This window comes from Nelumbo nucifera, chromosome 1, assembly GCF_055504915.1.
Source record: "Nelumbo nucifera cultivar China Antique chromosome 1, China Antique-T2T, whole genome shotgun sequence".
NCBI lineage: Eukaryota > Viridiplantae > Streptophyta > Magnoliopsida > Proteales > Nelumbonaceae > Nelumbo > Nelumbo nucifera.
In genome coordinates, this window is record NC_142649.1 from 15,569,016 (window position 1) to 15,586,448 (window position 17,433).

The 17,433-nt window shown below is 35.7% G+C and overlaps 1 protein-coding gene across 6 annotated transcripts; it reads right to left on the reverse strand.

Annotated features, from left to right (window-relative positions):
• Positions 1-5,535: 5,535 nt before the first annotated feature.
• LOC104611563 (gamma-tocopherol methyltransferase, chloroplastic-like) lies at positions 5,536-11,609 on the reverse strand. Of its 6 annotated transcripts, none has more exons than XM_010278671.3 (6): positions 11,022-11,609; positions 8,642-8,811; positions 8,219-8,323; positions 7,208-7,411; positions 6,032-6,134; positions 5,536-5,941 (listed from the first exon to the last, which is right to left on the reverse strand). In XM_010278671.3, the coding sequence occupies exons 1-6, from the start codon at positions 11,398-11,400 to the stop codon at positions 5,838-5,840; spliced, it is 1,065 nt and encodes a 354-aa protein (XP_010276973.1). In that variant the 5' UTR covers positions 11,401-11,609; the 3' UTR covers positions 5,536-5,837. The 6 variants fall into 6 exon arrangements, with proteins under 6 accessions (XP_010276973.1, XP_010276972.1, XP_010276974.1 ...); XM_010278670.3 differs by having other exon boundaries at positions 8,219-8,326; XM_010278672.3 differs by having other exon boundaries at positions 8,219-8,326; positions 8,642-8,808; positions 11,022-11,545.
• Between the last annotated feature and the right edge of the window lie 5,824 nt (positions 11,610-17,433).

The window sequence follows — 17,433 nt, forward strand, 5'->3', positions numbered from 1 at the left end:
CTTATGGTAGCGTTACATTGATTCGTGTGAACCTGCTTTGGCATGAAGGGTCAAACAAACGTTAGAACTACCGAGTATATCGGTGCACATGGATATGGGATGCACTGTCCCTTCATGTGTATTCATTCACATTGTATTGGTACGCATTTATATTTTATACTCTGTTGAGTCTATTAAAAAATTGCAATTAGTGTGATTTGGGCCTGAGTTAGCTTACACCTAAATCTTTTAATAATAAATATAAATAAAGTAATTTTTATTTGTTAATGTTAGTGTCCACATATAATCAAAACAAATAACATATATTTATGTTTAGTGACTCCAATTAAAAATTAAAAAGAATAATAATCAAAATTAGTATTAAAAAATTATTTTTTAGTTGACTCTTTTTGTTAATGCTAAAAGGTAAAAATAGTAAGACAAAAAATAATTGATTTAATTAAAATATAATAGTTGTATAAGTTGTGTTTTGGACTTGAATGGAAAATAACATAATAATAATTTTGTGCATATGTTAATTGGTAAAAATCTATATAATGTGTTCTCTTGATTGATGCATTATCAATAAAATTATAAGATATCTATGTATCCCTTTATATTAATTATAATATATTTTATTATAATATACATTTTATATGTATTTATATGTTATGCATTCTTAGCGTATCCAAGTATTTTCATATTTTCTATTTGTATCCATGAGTTTTCAAAGCAGATTGATGAGTTTTCCAATACAAGTGTGACTGATTGGATTTCCATTTCCTTTGAGCAAGACATAACGAAAACTGTAAGCCCGTAACCAACTAGTCATACTCTTGCAGTTTACAAGTGTGACTGATTGGATTTCCATTTCCTTTTCCATTTTGAGGACACAACTAATGTGTTTGGATCTAATAGACACAACATTGTAAGCAGGTGTTTTTAATCCTTTTCAAGGATAGGTTGAGTATTTTAATTTAAGGGACATGTGTCAAGATTTTCTGAGTGCTTAGTGTGCTTACCATGTGTGCTTACCATGTGTGCCTACCTGATCGAGACTGCATCGTACACTTCCTTTTGTTGCTCTTTTGCTTCATTTAGTGACTCACGTGGCGTTAGTATATTGTTGCTTTTCAGTTATCCTATTGACTCAAGACTATTATGAGAACATTATCTATTATGGAGGTCAGCCTTAGGGGTGCAAATGGATCGGATCATGATCTGATCTGATCCAAGGTTCGATCCTATTTTGTTAGATTCAGATATCTCCATTTTGGATTTTTGGATTGGATAACAGGATTCAAATAAAAATTGGATCAAATTTGGATCGCCCCTATCTGATATACTATATGTATGTTATTTATATTACATTTTTGTAAATTTTTTATAAAAACATGTATATATATGATGGAAATAGTTGAAAAAAAAACTTGTATTTTTATATTTTCTTTTCCTTTTAATGGTTTATTATTATTATTTTTAATTGTTTTGGATTCGAATTTGAATCAATGTTTATGTGATCCGATGGATCAGATCTATAGTTTATAGTATTGGTTTGGATTTAGATATATATCCTTAACATATCCAATTCGATCCGCTTGCATCCTTAGTTAACCTATAAGATTGGACATTCATCTAGGGCTGCAAATGGATCAGATTGAATTCGGTAAAAGGGTATATTTGATCCGATCTGACAAGAAATCTTACCGATCTGAACCCGACAAGAATCTGTTGAATTTTCAATAGTATGATTCATATTCGAATATCTTAGCAGATATCTGATTCAAATACAATTGTAATAAAAACTTGATGGTATAATATACATAATATATTATTATTTATATAATATAATAATATATTATTAATATAATATTATAATATAGAATATACATATATAATATATGATATTTCATAACTAACTGATTGAATTGGGTTGTGATGGATGGAATTGGGATATATTCAAATTTGATCTGTTAACTAAATTGATCAAGTTTTCTAATCTGATCTGAGTTGTTAGGATCAAGAAAGGTATCTAAATCTAGCTTTTACCTGATGGAATTCGGATTCAAATCAGATCTTATCCAACTTATTTACAGCCCTACATTCATCCATTTGACAGGCTGCACTAGTGATTCCTTACAACTGAAGTGATAACTAACAAATCATATATCCATCAATAAATCAACATACAGGAAGTCCTATTAATTTAGATTCAAAACAAAGGCAGTGTTTGGTTTGAAAGAAAAGATAGGGAAAGGAAAAGAAATGCAATAAAACCTATATGAGTTTTTTTTTTTTTGTTTTTCGAAGAAATGATCCCTTTATTCAACTATCAATGGAATGCATAGCTTCCTGTCTGATAAAAAATTCTATGGACAGAGGAGGAGCTTGCTGCCAATCAAAATTTTGTATTTTGTAAAGGATTCCTACAGTTCCCTTAACTTTTTCTTTTAAACCAAAAACAGACTAAATGACTAAATGAGATAGAAATGGCTAATGTATGTTTAAGCTAAATCAAAATTTTATATCCACGACCTATTAGCTGAGATGGTCATTCAGGCATCACTCCGATCATAGTCCGGCATTTATGCCTCTCATCATATTATCATTCTCTACCCAGAGTGTCCAGTAGGAGATAAGAAAATAGAAAATTCTCTCGGGCTTATGTCGGCCACATGTACAGATGTACTCTGAGTGCCTGGTCTGGTCACCATCATGGACTTTTGGCAGCAAGACAACTTAAAAGCCATTGCCGTAATTATGCAGTTAAGCTTCACAACCAGCCTTCGTCTTCACTTCTTCAGACTCCTGATCCTGAATGCCACCACCAAGTCTTCTCACCACTCTCCTGTCTTGTGTTCTGCCCACAAATGCTTTCAAATTGTCTTGCTGCCAAAAGTCCATTCAGCAACCAACGCTGCCTTCTGCAGCCTCCTTAGTACAAGGACCCAACATGGTATCGGCTCGGACATCTGACCATCCTATTCGGGGCTTCTCTGGATGGCCATCAAGATTGTTAGATCATTCTACTACCACCAATGAACCCTAGGTTTTTCAGAGAACTATATTTGATAATTGTGCAAATTCCGGTTTCTTGGAAACAAGAATGCATGATTAACAGTAGTAGATTTAGCCCATAAGAGCAGCAGTTGCTGGCTCTCCACTTCAGACTTCGTAGAGATACCTTCACAAATTCTGCTTGTGTCAGAGTTACCACCAACTGTAACTCAGGTTGCTTAGCACTCACAGATGCAAGAATACATGACTTCGGCATATGAAAAAAAGAAGACTGAAAACACAATAAAAAAGATTGCTCTGATACAATCATTCAAGAACCCCAAAAGAAGTAAATAAAAAAAAGATTGATCTTGATAAAATCATCAAGAAGTAAAAAGCAGAGAGAGAGAGAGAACCTGGAATGGGCTGCCGAGCAGAAACTCCATATCATATTTACACTGATTGAACCCGACTTTCTTAATTTATTATAAACCAAGACTTTGCTTAGTTACCCTCTGTTAAGAATTTCAGTACGGTAAAGAGACCTAGAACCATTTTACAAATATTTACTTCTAATTACTATTGTTATTTTTGTTGTATTGCTTTCTTGGTTACTTCATGACTAAGTAAGAAGATTCTAAGTGGTTCATTTGGATCAGAAAGGCTTTCTTTTTCCTTCTCTTCTAGGTATGTGATTGAACAATGAGCCAAGCAACATAAGTTGGCAAGTACATGGCCCTTCCAGAGTTTTCCACATTTGATGGATGGTCCGGATCCTCCAATTTGGGTTCTCTGTTGTTGCATCAGAGCTTCCTTCTTTGTTTGGGCCTAGAAGACAAAATGGGTTTCCTTGTTTTATAGGGAAAGGGACACCTATTAGGTATGCAACTATGCACCATGGTTCAAAATCAATACACAAATTGCGTATCATGCGACTCAAAGGAGTGAATACCCAAGAGCCCTTTCGGTTAAGCTCGATTATTCAAAGGAGTGAATACCCAAGAGCCCTTTAGGTATCATATCTTTCCGGCATCATAAATTTTTCTTATGTGTTGATACATAATTTGTAGTGCTTGGAAATATCAATACATAACTTTATCGTATCATACAATATGTATCGGAGAGATGGCCTGGTAAAAAGCTTGAAACCTGAAACAATTTGTGTATTGACCAATTGATATTAACCATCTTCATACCAAACTCTCTTGGGCCTTCTGATTTTATTCTGTACAAGCTCCATTATTCATACTGGTCAGACTGCTGTTGTTTCATTTGCTATCTTTATAATGTGTGCAAAATGTCAAATTACCATCCGTGGAACCTGAATACATACAAGCTCATGTTTTCTCTATTTATTTCATGCTGCCCCTACTATCCACCTTATTTCCTTCTGCCTGTTTGGTTGGTGATAGCTACACTTTGTTGGAATGACTCTGGATGTAGTTGACATACTAGGGCACTTCATGGCGATCATTCATCTACTTCCTTCCTCCAGTTCTTAATTTCATTTAATCCTTGGATATCATAGGACTACTGTCTGGGAAAGATTACAGGGCAGTACGCTACTGTACTGTCTTTTTAGGTGAATTCAAGAGTGCCAGAAAAGTCACTTTTCCATCTCCTACTTAGGCCCTGTTCGCTTTTCGGTAAGTTACTTGGATAAATGCAATTACCTGGGTAATTTTCTGGGAAACACTTATCCAGGTAAGTGCATTTACCCATGTTCTTTTATTTATCATGTAAACAAGGGAATGACCATTTTAACCATAGAAATCCATTATTAAAAGGGGCATTTTTGTTCCATTCAAGTGTTGGCAACTTTCCCCCTATGTGAGAAAGTTATTTACCCACCTAGGAGATGGGTACCACTATATTGGACAAGTGATACCTAAGAAAATAAACTTTCCATAGTCCCCACATAAACTGAAAAAAGAACCCATTGACCAACTTTCCCCCCTCTCCAAATCCAAAAAAAGAACACCCCCTTGTTTTCCAGGACCTTTGTATGACTTCTATCTCTTTCTGAGATAGCCTGCTGGTAGAGTGTGGTAGGTACAAAATCAGGCGGCAGAAACACTCTTCCAGACATCTTGTTTACCTTGATCGTTCTGTTAAATCTAATATTGTCTCAAAACCCAATCATTTCTTGATCCTATGATCTAAGTTTTAAAGAATATGTTTTGCTTTCTGACATTTTCATCACTTTATTTGCTCATTACCAGACGACTAATATACTAGGGACATTCTCCAAAAGATTTCGCTGATTCAAAATCCTTGCAAAAGATAGTGCAGCAGTTCTTTATGCTTTATATGTCCTCATACAAGAAATTAGTAACACATCATTCCATATAAGTAGAAATAGGTGGAGTGGACTAAGAAGCCACATAACAGACTAAATTAAGCCTTTTTTTTTCATGTAAAATAAAATCCTCATTTCTAATTTTGACCAAGTAAATCATTCCCAACATGGCTCTTCTGAATATATCAATGGGTCCATGGCTGTGATACCAGCAAATTGGCCAAGGCCATTGAGTAGCCCAGAAAAAGATATGCAAGTCCTCTGTAATGGCCAATATCTTGACCACTAATAGATAGTCAATTTTTTGCTTAACACATTACATGGCCTATTATGTTCCGACTGTATTCAATATAGCCCTGTGAAACAATGAAGTGTACACATAACTAGAATCAATGGCAACTCCAAATAAATTATTGCTTACATAAATAAAATTCAATAGCAATTTTAGTAGAACGGTTGAAGAATAAATTTGACTAAAGCATTGGGGGCGTATTACTGAAGGTTGACTAAAAGGATGATAACCCAGTAACCCACTGACTACTACATGTCCTCACTGTGTAATTCACTTTGGCTTTCTGCAAGTAATGATGGCAAATTTGATGAGATCCTTCTGGTATCCCTCGATCATCAATGGCATGGCAAGCGCCCCCTTCATGGTTTTCCATCCTGAGTGAACCCATAATTACACAATTCAGAAACTGATAGATAACATAGGAAATGACAGCTTATACAATTTTTGATAAAATGTAATCATACCACTTCGAAGTAGTGAAGTGAGACCCTTCCATGTTAATGCAGAGCGGATCACCGCAGGCCAAAATGGAGCCACATACTGTGACCAATCTGCTGCTTTGATATCCTACCATAGTGATTCCAAAGAATTAAGTTTGTACTTATCTATGTGCTCCAAAAGGAAATTATTTATCTGTGTGCTGTGTATGCACATCTGTATTTGGTCTGATTCTAAGCAGGTTAGGTTAGGTTCTTGCTGGAGAAAGCGGAGGAATCTTCATTGTGGTTTTTGTGTTGCAACAGTTCACAACACCTGTTTTTTTTTCAAATATGTTAAATGTTGAAGCACATTTTGTCCAGGTTCATATCCACCTCACTATGATACCCAGATATCCATACTGTTTAACATAGCAGTGTCATGGTATGAAACAATCTTATATGTTAGAAACATGATTAAATTTGACAAGACAAAAGTCATGAAAAATGTACACTTAGCTTCAAAAACTAGATACAAAAGCACAATATAAGCATAACATATGGGACACCCCTACCGACGCCCTCATTCAGATTTTAGGAAATGGGGAGTTGCATTTCTGTTTCCCGTATTCATGTACATGTTGGTATCTATATCTAGGGGTCATGGTTCCCAACTCCCAAGATCCCAGATAGCTGAGACAAGCATTGGATAATGACCTTTTATTTCATCTATTTCCTTTCCTAGTTTTCTTTCAGAATGTTCTTTTTATCTCTGATTATGCTTCATCCTATTCTTAGGGAAGACTCAGGTTGAAGTCAAGTTCAGTTGGTTTGGTTCAGATTAGCCCCAACCCATACTGAACTTTGACCCATTTCTATCCTTAGGCACAATGTAGAGAATGCAGGAGCCACTTTAGTGTAGAAGAAGATCACATGGGCTTGCTTCTGCATGAACACTGTATTTTTACCTCTTTTTGTGTTTTTGTAGTAGATATTCTTAGAGCATATGTTTTCTATAGACATTACAATGGGAAAAGGAAGGCCCACATGGGTTCACTAATTGAATGGAGACTGTTATTTTTACCTCTCCTTGTGTTTTTTGGGTAGATATTCTTAGAGTACATATTTTCTATAGACATTAAAATTGGAAAAAGCCCATTCTTTAAGGATCGAATCCATAGTTCTGACGGTTAAGGCTAACCAAATTGGATTCTATGTGAATACCTGGAGTGAGAGGGATTGAAGTAATTTCACATAATCAGCAGCAGAACACCAAGCTGGTAGATAATAAGCATCACATATCTTGTTCAATAGCTTCTCCTCTTCTGGCTTCAACGAGTCCTCGGAGGGGGAGAGATCTCTATGGCACCATGTTACCATTATTATAGTGGCCCCAGGAGCTGCTACCCGGGCCAACTCACTCACAAACTGCAAGACAATGATATAATCAAACTATAAATTAGAGCAAATGAAGGATCAATTCTTTGCTTTTAAATATAGGGACTAAGGGACACAGATGCCTTGAAACCATATAACTGAAACAACCTTATGCCATTGGTATAAAGTAGACACCTCCACAACACTCATGCTTGCTGATTTTGAGTGCACACTCATAATGAGAGGTAAAAGAATATAAAGATGGTTTAAAAGGTAAAACTTGATTAGTAACTTATGCACAAACTGAATTACGTAAACACATGATGTTGCATTTTTTTTTTGCACATGATGTTGCATATTTAACTCAAGGTAAACATAATTTTACTGTTCATCTTTGTTTCTTCTGTAAAAAATTGAAGGGGGAAGTTCATTTACACATAAGTGAATTTTCTCTGTTACTGTAAAGAAGGATGATGTTTGAGACTCCAAGTACATAATATTAGTAGTCAATTGAATTCCATCTTTACAATTCATAATTTTACACATGGGAGAATTCTTCTTTTTATATCAGTATTTCGATAAGTACTCTTGAATTAGCAAAGGAAATAAAATATCATTACAATTCAAAATCTGTGATCCATGCAACATTTAGGCCTAGCATTGAGATGACATAGTTAAATGAGAATATGATGTCCACATTGGTGTCCTATTTTCAATTAAAAGCCAATGGAGAACTACCGTTGAATCTAAAATTTCCTATATACACCCATATGAGCACAAAATTACTTCTAATCAGAGAATCTTGTGTGTAAGTGTGTGTGCGTGTGTGTGTGTGTGAGAGAGAGAGAGAGAGAGAACCTTCTTTTTGTCAGGCATGTGCTCCCCACTCTCCATGGACCAAACTAGATCAAACTGCCCATCGGGAAATGGTTGCTGCAAAGCATCCGCAACTTGGAAAGACACCTGCTAAGAGTTCACAACTGTTGAATATACTTTCGAAACTTTCCTTTTCTCCCTTTTCTAAATTTACATGAGATGGAAGTAACCCATTTTGAAGTTATTGACGAGTGTGGTGAAATAGAGCACATGACCGGATGGTTTTTACCGAAGAGATTCAAAAGTCTAAAAAACAACCTATGCTATGTACTATGTAAGATATGCACTTTTCTATGGGTTTTTTATTCAGTAGAAGAGGCATGACACATTACAACACATGCACTATTTAGCAGAGAAATAAAAGTATGAGAACTAACAATATTAGATGCTACAAAACTCACATACTTTATCTGCTAATCCCTGGGCAGCTGCAAGAGCTTGAGCCCTTTGTGCTTGGACAGGGCTCAAGGTGATGCCTTGGCATTGAGCCCCATATTTCCTCGCTAGGTATCTGGAGCTGCCCCCAATTCCACACCCAACATCAACTATGCTCTTCGGCTTCTTCAATGAATCTTCTGCAATTCAATCTCCCCATATTATATATATCATAAAAAATGGAAGAAAGAAACCGAACCGAAAAGAATGCAAATTTGAAACCCATTTCTCAATAATCAATAACGTGTGACAGAGTAAAACAATAGACGTGAAACAAAACCAATGCATAAAATCCTGTCCCAACTCCCAACTGGGTATAAATGGTTTTGTCAAGCTGGTTTGAGCTTTGCCACTTAACGAGCCATTCCTCCGCCAATTGGTCGGTCTGGTTTGACTTCCCTGTCCCAACTGGGTTTAAATGGTTTGAGTTTCGGCATTGGACGAGCCATTAGTCGAACTGATTCGACTCGGTCCATCTGTTTTCCAGTTCAACTGGATGTTAGCAGCAGATCCTTTCTCCTATTATTAACCCGTTATGAGTAAAGGAGGTGATAAAGCATGACAACAAGTGCGTAGGTCCAACCACAGCTTGCCAACTCCCGAGTTTACCTCATGACTCTCCCAAGTTCTGAGCACTGAGACTTGAGTCATGGTTGTGACTCTTTAAATATAAGCTCCTGTCTGAGTCATTTGACTCTTACACGGTCAATTTATACCTATGTCAATATTTAAATTGAGTAACCACATTGCTAACTTGAACTATCCATCAGACAATAAAGGGGACACTTCCAGTGTTTAAATCATCCCTGTCCCCCAACTTGTTTTGGGGTTTTACCCTTCCAGTGTATAAATTTAAAGGGTTTTTACTGTTCAATCCACCCTTACAAATTTTAGCTCCATCGTACTATTGAGTAGCTACCAGCTGGGAATTGATGACAATATACAGGCAGATATTGGTATTGGTGTCTAGATGAAGGTATTTGAAATTTTGAATTATTATAGGTTTACAGTGAAATTCAGAATTCTAAAATGAAGCTATTCATCCCTAAATTTAATGTCATACAATCATGATTAATAAAATTCTAAATAGTAGCATAACTAGGAGTTATTTTCACGACTCCCAGGCTAATTCCAAGTCAATAACACAAGTAGAAGATTGGTTTGTACTTTTGGTAAGAGATTTTAACAAAGCATAGCACCACACAGGAGTTATCAGAAACCCTGGATGATTAATGAGCAAGAACTTGGAGAAAATAATCAATGAAACAAAGCCTCAGCAATTATCAACAGTCCAGAGCATCCACACATTCTATTAATCAACATATTGAAGGATGAATATACACCCACTATAAACAGCACCCAAACCAAGTCAGAACAAAGTGAAACCTATGCTAGTCAAAGTAAATTGCTTCTCTGCCTAAACCTCTTCTTCTAGTAAATAGATAGGCATACCAGAGTGGAAGAGCTTAGGAAAAAGTGCAGTGCAGGAGATTCGGAGTAGTGCCTGATGTTTCAGGCAGGCTGTGAAACCAACGAAGAGGTTTCATGTCAGTATTAAATTCATGGGCCTCCACTGTTCAGCTAAACCTTGCTCCTTTTTGGAAAATGCACAATGCATGAAACTGGATGTGGGGCCAAGTGCAGCCAACAATTGCGTAGAAAGAGAGAAAGAGAGGGGTGTGTGATTTCAGCACATCCCAGTTTGAAAGGGAAAGAATTATCAATTTAATTAGGGGGTTAGTTGAAATTTTTGGCAAATCAGAAAAGTCTACCATTTTTTTCATTTTTCAAATATGGTACAAACGTCAAATTGGAGTTCTGAAAATCACCCCTGCACAGATCACGTTTTTTTCCTGTTTATGTTAAAATGATGACGTGGCAAGGTTAAGAAATACATCAATGCCAAACACTTTCTTAATTATCCAAACCTCATTTTTCAAGCCGTCAAATTGCGACACGTATACATATTTTCCTCATCTAAAACCTTATGAGTCGTTGTGTATTCTATCAATCCCCCTTAACTGATAACTGATAAGCTTCCCCATATTACAATCCAGTGGTTCCTTTCACGTGCACTGAGAATAGCGATTAGCGAATGGCCGTACGTAAACGTGATTCACAATAGTAATTTGCAGCAGGAAACAAATAGAACTAGTGGGACCCACCCCAGGTCCCACAAGGCCTAATCAGAAACGTTCCAAGAAATCATCCAACGAATCCGAGAAGAAAACAACCGAACCACAAATAAACAAACAAGCGAAAAGAGGGAGTAGAACCGTAGAAGCTACTCGCTGCCTGGCTCAGAAACAAAACAGATAGAATTACAGAGAGAAATTCGTGGCAAGAATACCTGGAACGCCAGCGAAACTGAGAGATTCTTCGATCATACGAATCTGAGCAGATCGGTGGTCGGAAATCGAAGCTTGAACGTCTGGATTATAGAAGCCATGGTGCATATGGTCCCCCCAGATGTCCTCCCAAATCCCTGAGGACTCGTCGTAGAAGTCCGCTATCCCCTTCTTCAACACTTCTCTCCCCACTGTCTCCGTCGCCGCCGACGATGACGATGCCATCATACGCGTCGTGGTCTTCGCGAGTCCGGTACGTGTGGATCGTCCAAGACCTATTCGCACCGGCAGGGAACTGATCCTCCTTCTTCTATCGCTCGTTGATGGCTGGTTTAAATATTGGAGGAATGGCGATTCGGTGGTTCGAAACAGAGTATTCATACTTGAGGCGGAAGCTGGAGAGGACTGAAACTGAACAGAGGAAGATATGGAGAAGGTCGCAGAGCAGAGTGGTATACATTATTTTATTATAACATCATAAATTCATGGTATGGGACCATCGGTGAGACCGATAGAGTGACGGATATGCCCTGATATCAGTGCATTTACGATTATGACATCTTCTCTACTGAGTTGGGAGAATCGTAGCTGAGCTGAGCCGCTGTGACGCTGTCCTCTGAGGTGTAAATTGCAATGCGTTTGGAATTTGGATGGGTCGAATCCGATGGATCTGGCTCGACTCCGACGAAGTTTGGGCCTTTTTATTTTAGGAAAAATTTCCGATTAATACAATAATACCCACTTTGGTCCTCGTAAACGTTCAAGATGTGGTCCTCCTGTCCTGTGTGGGGATTTCGAACCGTCGTCTACCGTAGGATTAGCCAATCATAATACACCACGCTAGTTCGCCTGTATATGTGGATCCCACATGTCTAGCTGATGTGATGCACCCATCTGCCCCATTCTAATTCACGTGGGTTTGTCGATTGTGATTCGTTAAGGTTTTTCACTTTCAGATACCACATCCTTCTGGGGTACAATGGAAATTATAAACCAGGACTCCAAAACAACTTTTTAACCAATTCCAATCCCAAAGATATTTATTATGGGTAAAAGACTTGGAAAAATCGATGTTCATATAACTGAATGGGGCAAACAATCCATAAGGGAGAGATTCACGTGTTAGAGGTTTAATTGGGATCAAACCAAGGTTGAACCATGATGATATGTATATTCATATTACCTATAAAAAAACCGAACGCCTCTTTTTTATGGAATTTTCATTGGACGTTTTTAATCTTTTGTCTAAGCATACAATGGGTATAAAGAGGGTATATATGTCCTTTATTCTCACTTCAGAAACTGCCCACTTATAATCGTTAAAAAATTGTTAGGGTGTTGGGACCATGAATTATAACCATTTAGAAACTACCCACTTAATACCTTAATTAATTTTGGATACATGAATTATAAAAAGTGAATATAAATTATAAATAGTTTTGTCTTAGAGATACTGCCACGTGCAAATGCACATACACGTTTACTAGTATATATGGTGGATGGATAGAAAATTTCTTAATTTTAAAGCAAATGATTAGGGTTCAGTCTTTTAATTTACATTTTCTTTAAAATAGGTGCATAATAAATTAATATATACAATAAAGAGTTATTAATTAAAACAAATAAAATGGTGGATTAGTGGTAATTAAGTAATAAATGAAAATAAGAGGTTGTGTGTTTAAGTCTTGTTAATCACATTTTAAAATTTCAATTATTTATAGACTTGGGCGGTTTCATGAAACCAGAACTGATCAACTGGTTTTCATTAGGGTTTTAACAAATGCGATTATTGGGGTGTGATCGAGCCAGTCTGGTTCTTGGGCCATGGTTCAATTGGCCGATCGTTCAGTATAATTTTCTAAACACAACGAAAAAACCGTTATTTTTAATGTAGGAAGTAAAATGACCAATATACCACTAGGTTAAGTTTGGGATTAAATTGGTTATCAAATAAAACTTTTGGAAGGAGTACAAATGCAAATATGTAGAGTGCAAAACCTTATATTTTGTATTACTTTGTCTGTATTTATACTATATATTTGTATTTGTACTCCTTCCAAACTAAGCCTAAACTGCATTTGATATGAGTACGATCCATGGCCATAACTTTATACTCTAAATTTTCAAATCATTGTTGCTCTAGGCATTTGAATTGTATGACTGTCACTTGGTGTCAATTGGGTTAACCCCAAACCCAAACCTAAGAATTAGTAAAGATCTGTCATGGTATTCTGACATGCAGCCTATAGCGAAAATGGATCAGCCTAGCCTCCATGTTTGTTTTTAAAAATCCGCTCCAAATCTAATCTGCTAATATCATATTAAAAAGTTGAAGTTTCATTTAACTTGAGCTATTGACATCACTACTTCCACCCAAGGTTCAAAATATTGATACACTCAGATATGTGGAAAGGGGGTGTATTGATACTTTTTACTCTAGAAATGGCTTAACTTTCTTCTTCTTCTTCTACTTCATTTCTCTTTCTTGCTTTTCCTATCTAAAAGGGAAAAACAAAATTTCAAAAATTTTAAATGAATTGTTTCATTGATGGAGGTATGTTTAAGTCAAATGGGGTCAACCACAAAGTATATTCAAGTCTATTTGAAAAACTCGGTATGTTTAAGTCAATTTATAAAAAAACTCAAGGTATGTTTAAGTCTTTTGCACCAAAAGTTTTGTGCTCCGAGTATAAAATGGAAAGATCAGACTTGTCCTTTGTATATCACAGAGTCTCCATTTATTTTTTGGTTATAATTTAAAATTCAAGTTCAACTAGGATACTGTGATACAGAAACTTATAACCAATGAACCAATATCATAAAAGCGGTAATCAATGAAGTGGCATTCATCAGAATTTGGGGGGTTGATTAGACAAAACTGTTCCCGTTTCATACCGTAACAAAATTAGACTTATGTACCGTAACAAAATTAGTCAGGTCATTCACCCTTCTCCACTTCTCTTAAACTTATGTACCGTAACAAAATTAGAGAAATTTTGTTATATAAAAATTACCTTTTGTCAGGTCGTTGTTAGTGACCATTAATAGAATGTATCGCCATTAATTATTTTTAATGATTAAACAGAACTTGATCCTCTGATAAATAATTGATTAAAAAATATAGCAGGTGAAAAACAAAGAAAAACATTATTTTTCTCTTTTATCCTCCTCTAACCAAAAGGTTCCAAGTCCATGAAGACACACCATTTTCATTTATGGCCAATTCAAATGAGAGAGATAGTAGTATAGTAAATTATTGAAAAGTTGGGATCAGGTAAGAGAAACAGGGAAGAATATAGGGCGGGGGGGGGGGGGGGGGGGGGGGAGAGTTAGGTGGCTTATGATAATACTTTTTAGACCTCTGAAGTCTGAAAATGTTGTTCTTCAGATGTCACCTATGTTTGGGTTGAGTCTGAAAATTTAAATCTGAAATACATTTTAGATCTAAATTTGTAAGAGGTAGGCCAAAATTTCCCATTTTTTATTTCCCTCACCCTCTCCCCTTGTATTCCCACCACCGCCGCTACAACTCTAAGTAGTGGCATTTCCACCTCACTCTCTCTCTCTCTTCCTGTATTCTCGCCACCGCCGCTACAAAGAGTTGTAGTGTTTTCAATAAAACACACATGAGTAGGGGTGTGAATTCATATTTTGTTGGATTTGGATATCCCCATTTTGGATCGGATAATAGGATCTTATTAGAAATTGGATCAAATTCAAGGAATTGAATTCGATTCACTCCTATCCATTTCGATATAACACACACACACACACACACACACACACACACACACACACACATATATATATATATATATTATTTATATTGCATTTTTGTAAATTTGTTATATTATTTACTTTTTATAAAAACATGTATATATATGATGAAAATAGTTGAATTTAAATTTACTTTTGTTTTTCTCTATTTAAATTTAAATTATATTTTTATTTTAATAATTTATTAAATTAAAAAATTAAATTGAATCAGATTAGATCTGAATATCCGACTTCCTCATCAGATTTGAATTCAAATCAATGTTTATGAGATTTGATTGGATCTTTGCATCAGATTGGATCTATTGTTTATAGTATCGGATCAAATTCGGATATTACCCTAGTTCGAGTCCAATTCGATCCGTTTGCATCCCTACTCACAAGCTCTTTCATAAATCATAAATATTGAAATAAATGCTAAACAAATTCCTAACTTAAAATGGCTTAAAGTGCTAGGGACAAAGTAAGTAACTGCCCAATTAAGCATGTCTAAGTTGATGAAATTCTTAATCGTACGTTTTTAAATTTGGAATGTTTCGAGTTATTTGATGTTCTCTCCCGATTCCAATAGTTATCAAATGCCACCTTGAATTAATATCTAGAATGACCCCTGCATGCCTGGGTGTATTGATATAAATTTTAGATTTTGAAATATGAGGAAGATTTGATTATAATAAATATATTTACTAATATTAATATTGATTGCACATTAATATTGGAAAATATGATACTGGAATAGCTTTGACCAATCAAAGGACCCATGAATTTTAATGAATACCCATGATTGGTCATTTTTTTCTTATACCCCAGTTAATTGGCAATCACTTTTTTATGATATCTTGTCTTTGTTAAAAAGTATAGGAAATTAATGTACTATGCAAATTTGCGGCAAAAGTAAAAAAAGAAGAAAAAAAAAAAAATGTGTATGGGTCGGATGGAAATGGATAATCGGGTTCGGGTTCTGGAAAAGGATCCAAGTTCCAAGGGACCACAATCTACAGTACATTCCCAAACCAGCTACGGCCAACCGTTCTTTAGATCATGGAATGATGGAATTGATGAATCATGAATCATGATAGGGGTTCTGCTTCTGGTCCTGGATGAGATCCCAAAGTGATTGTGTGGTACATCCGATTAATTGATGGTACGTACCACATGTGTATACGCAGTTTAGATCCGATATCGTAAAGTGTGGGACCTGTCCGGGGATTTCGAAATTCGAACCGTTTACGATACTATCCGTACCGTTAATATTAACCAATCACAACACGCCACGCCACCTCTGTACATATGGGCCTCACATGTCAAGCTTTTCTGCCCATTGGCCCAGCATTCTCCTTTTCTCCAGAGGATTATGATTTATAATTTCCGAAGTGTCGGTCTGCCCATTGGCCGAGTCATTCAGTCAACTGGTTTTTCAGATACCAAACCTCTCCGGTATCATTTCAAATTGCGACCAAATAATTCCAAAAGATTTAATTCCTAACAAATTCATAACCAATCAAAAGGGATTTATTTTTCCTAAATTCACATCACTCGTAACCCGTGTGATGCACGGGTTTTTGTTAAGCCAGCGGGAGGAGCATTGTGATAAAACCCAATTGGGTCAAGCCTTGAGTCCAATTCAAATGAGATGGGCCGAATTTTGTATTAATTATTAAATTAAAATAAAATTAATTGTAAAATGAGGAGAGAGAAAATAAACAGGAGAGAGAATGACTTACATATATGATATATCTAAATTGCAAAATAAAAAAATTAAACAAAGTGATCAAATAAGTTACATCACAACTAATCAATCTCTCTTTGTTCCACAGGAAACTAACAGAAAATTACAGTAATTAACTGGAAATTTAATTTATTGTAACTTACTGTTTAATTACAGGAAATTAACAGTAATTTAATGTTAGTTCATTCTATAAGATTAAATAACAGGAAATTACTTTTAATATCCGGTAACAAATGACCACATCTTATAAGATTAAATTAGTGAGAAATTACTGCTAGTTAAATATAATTTGCAAAATATAAATAAATTATGTTATTCAATAAATTAATTCAGTTAATAAAAAATTACTGATAATTTATATATCTTAAGTATCAATAAATTTACTGTTAATTCAGAATAAGTTATTGCTAATTTACTGATAATTAAAATTATTATTAATTAAATTACTAATTTAATGTTAATTATCAATAGCTTAACACTAAATTAACAAAGGACAATCACCAAAACGGTTGTCTTTGAGGTCTTGCGTTTGGGAAGGAGATAGCCCAGAGTGCCAAAGCTACAATGGAGCAGACAAATGCATCGAATCCTCTTCTTTCTGCATTGCAAAACTTGCAAGAAGCATCAACGATCTCTAAGTCTTTTTAACAGGAGAGCTTTGTTCACTGTGTTGGCATTCAGGCTGCCCGACCCATTGACCCAGTAAGATCATCTTCTTGACCCGACACGCTGTTATAGTGATTACTTGATAGAGCCATTTCAGTCTATAATCCAGAATCCCAGACTGTAGAGCACAGTTAATTCGTTTGATAAAATCTCTAACAAATAAATTGTGATCAATATAAGGAATCCACAAGTAGATGACACACAACCACAACTCACAACTCATAAGGGTGGTTATAGACCTCTTC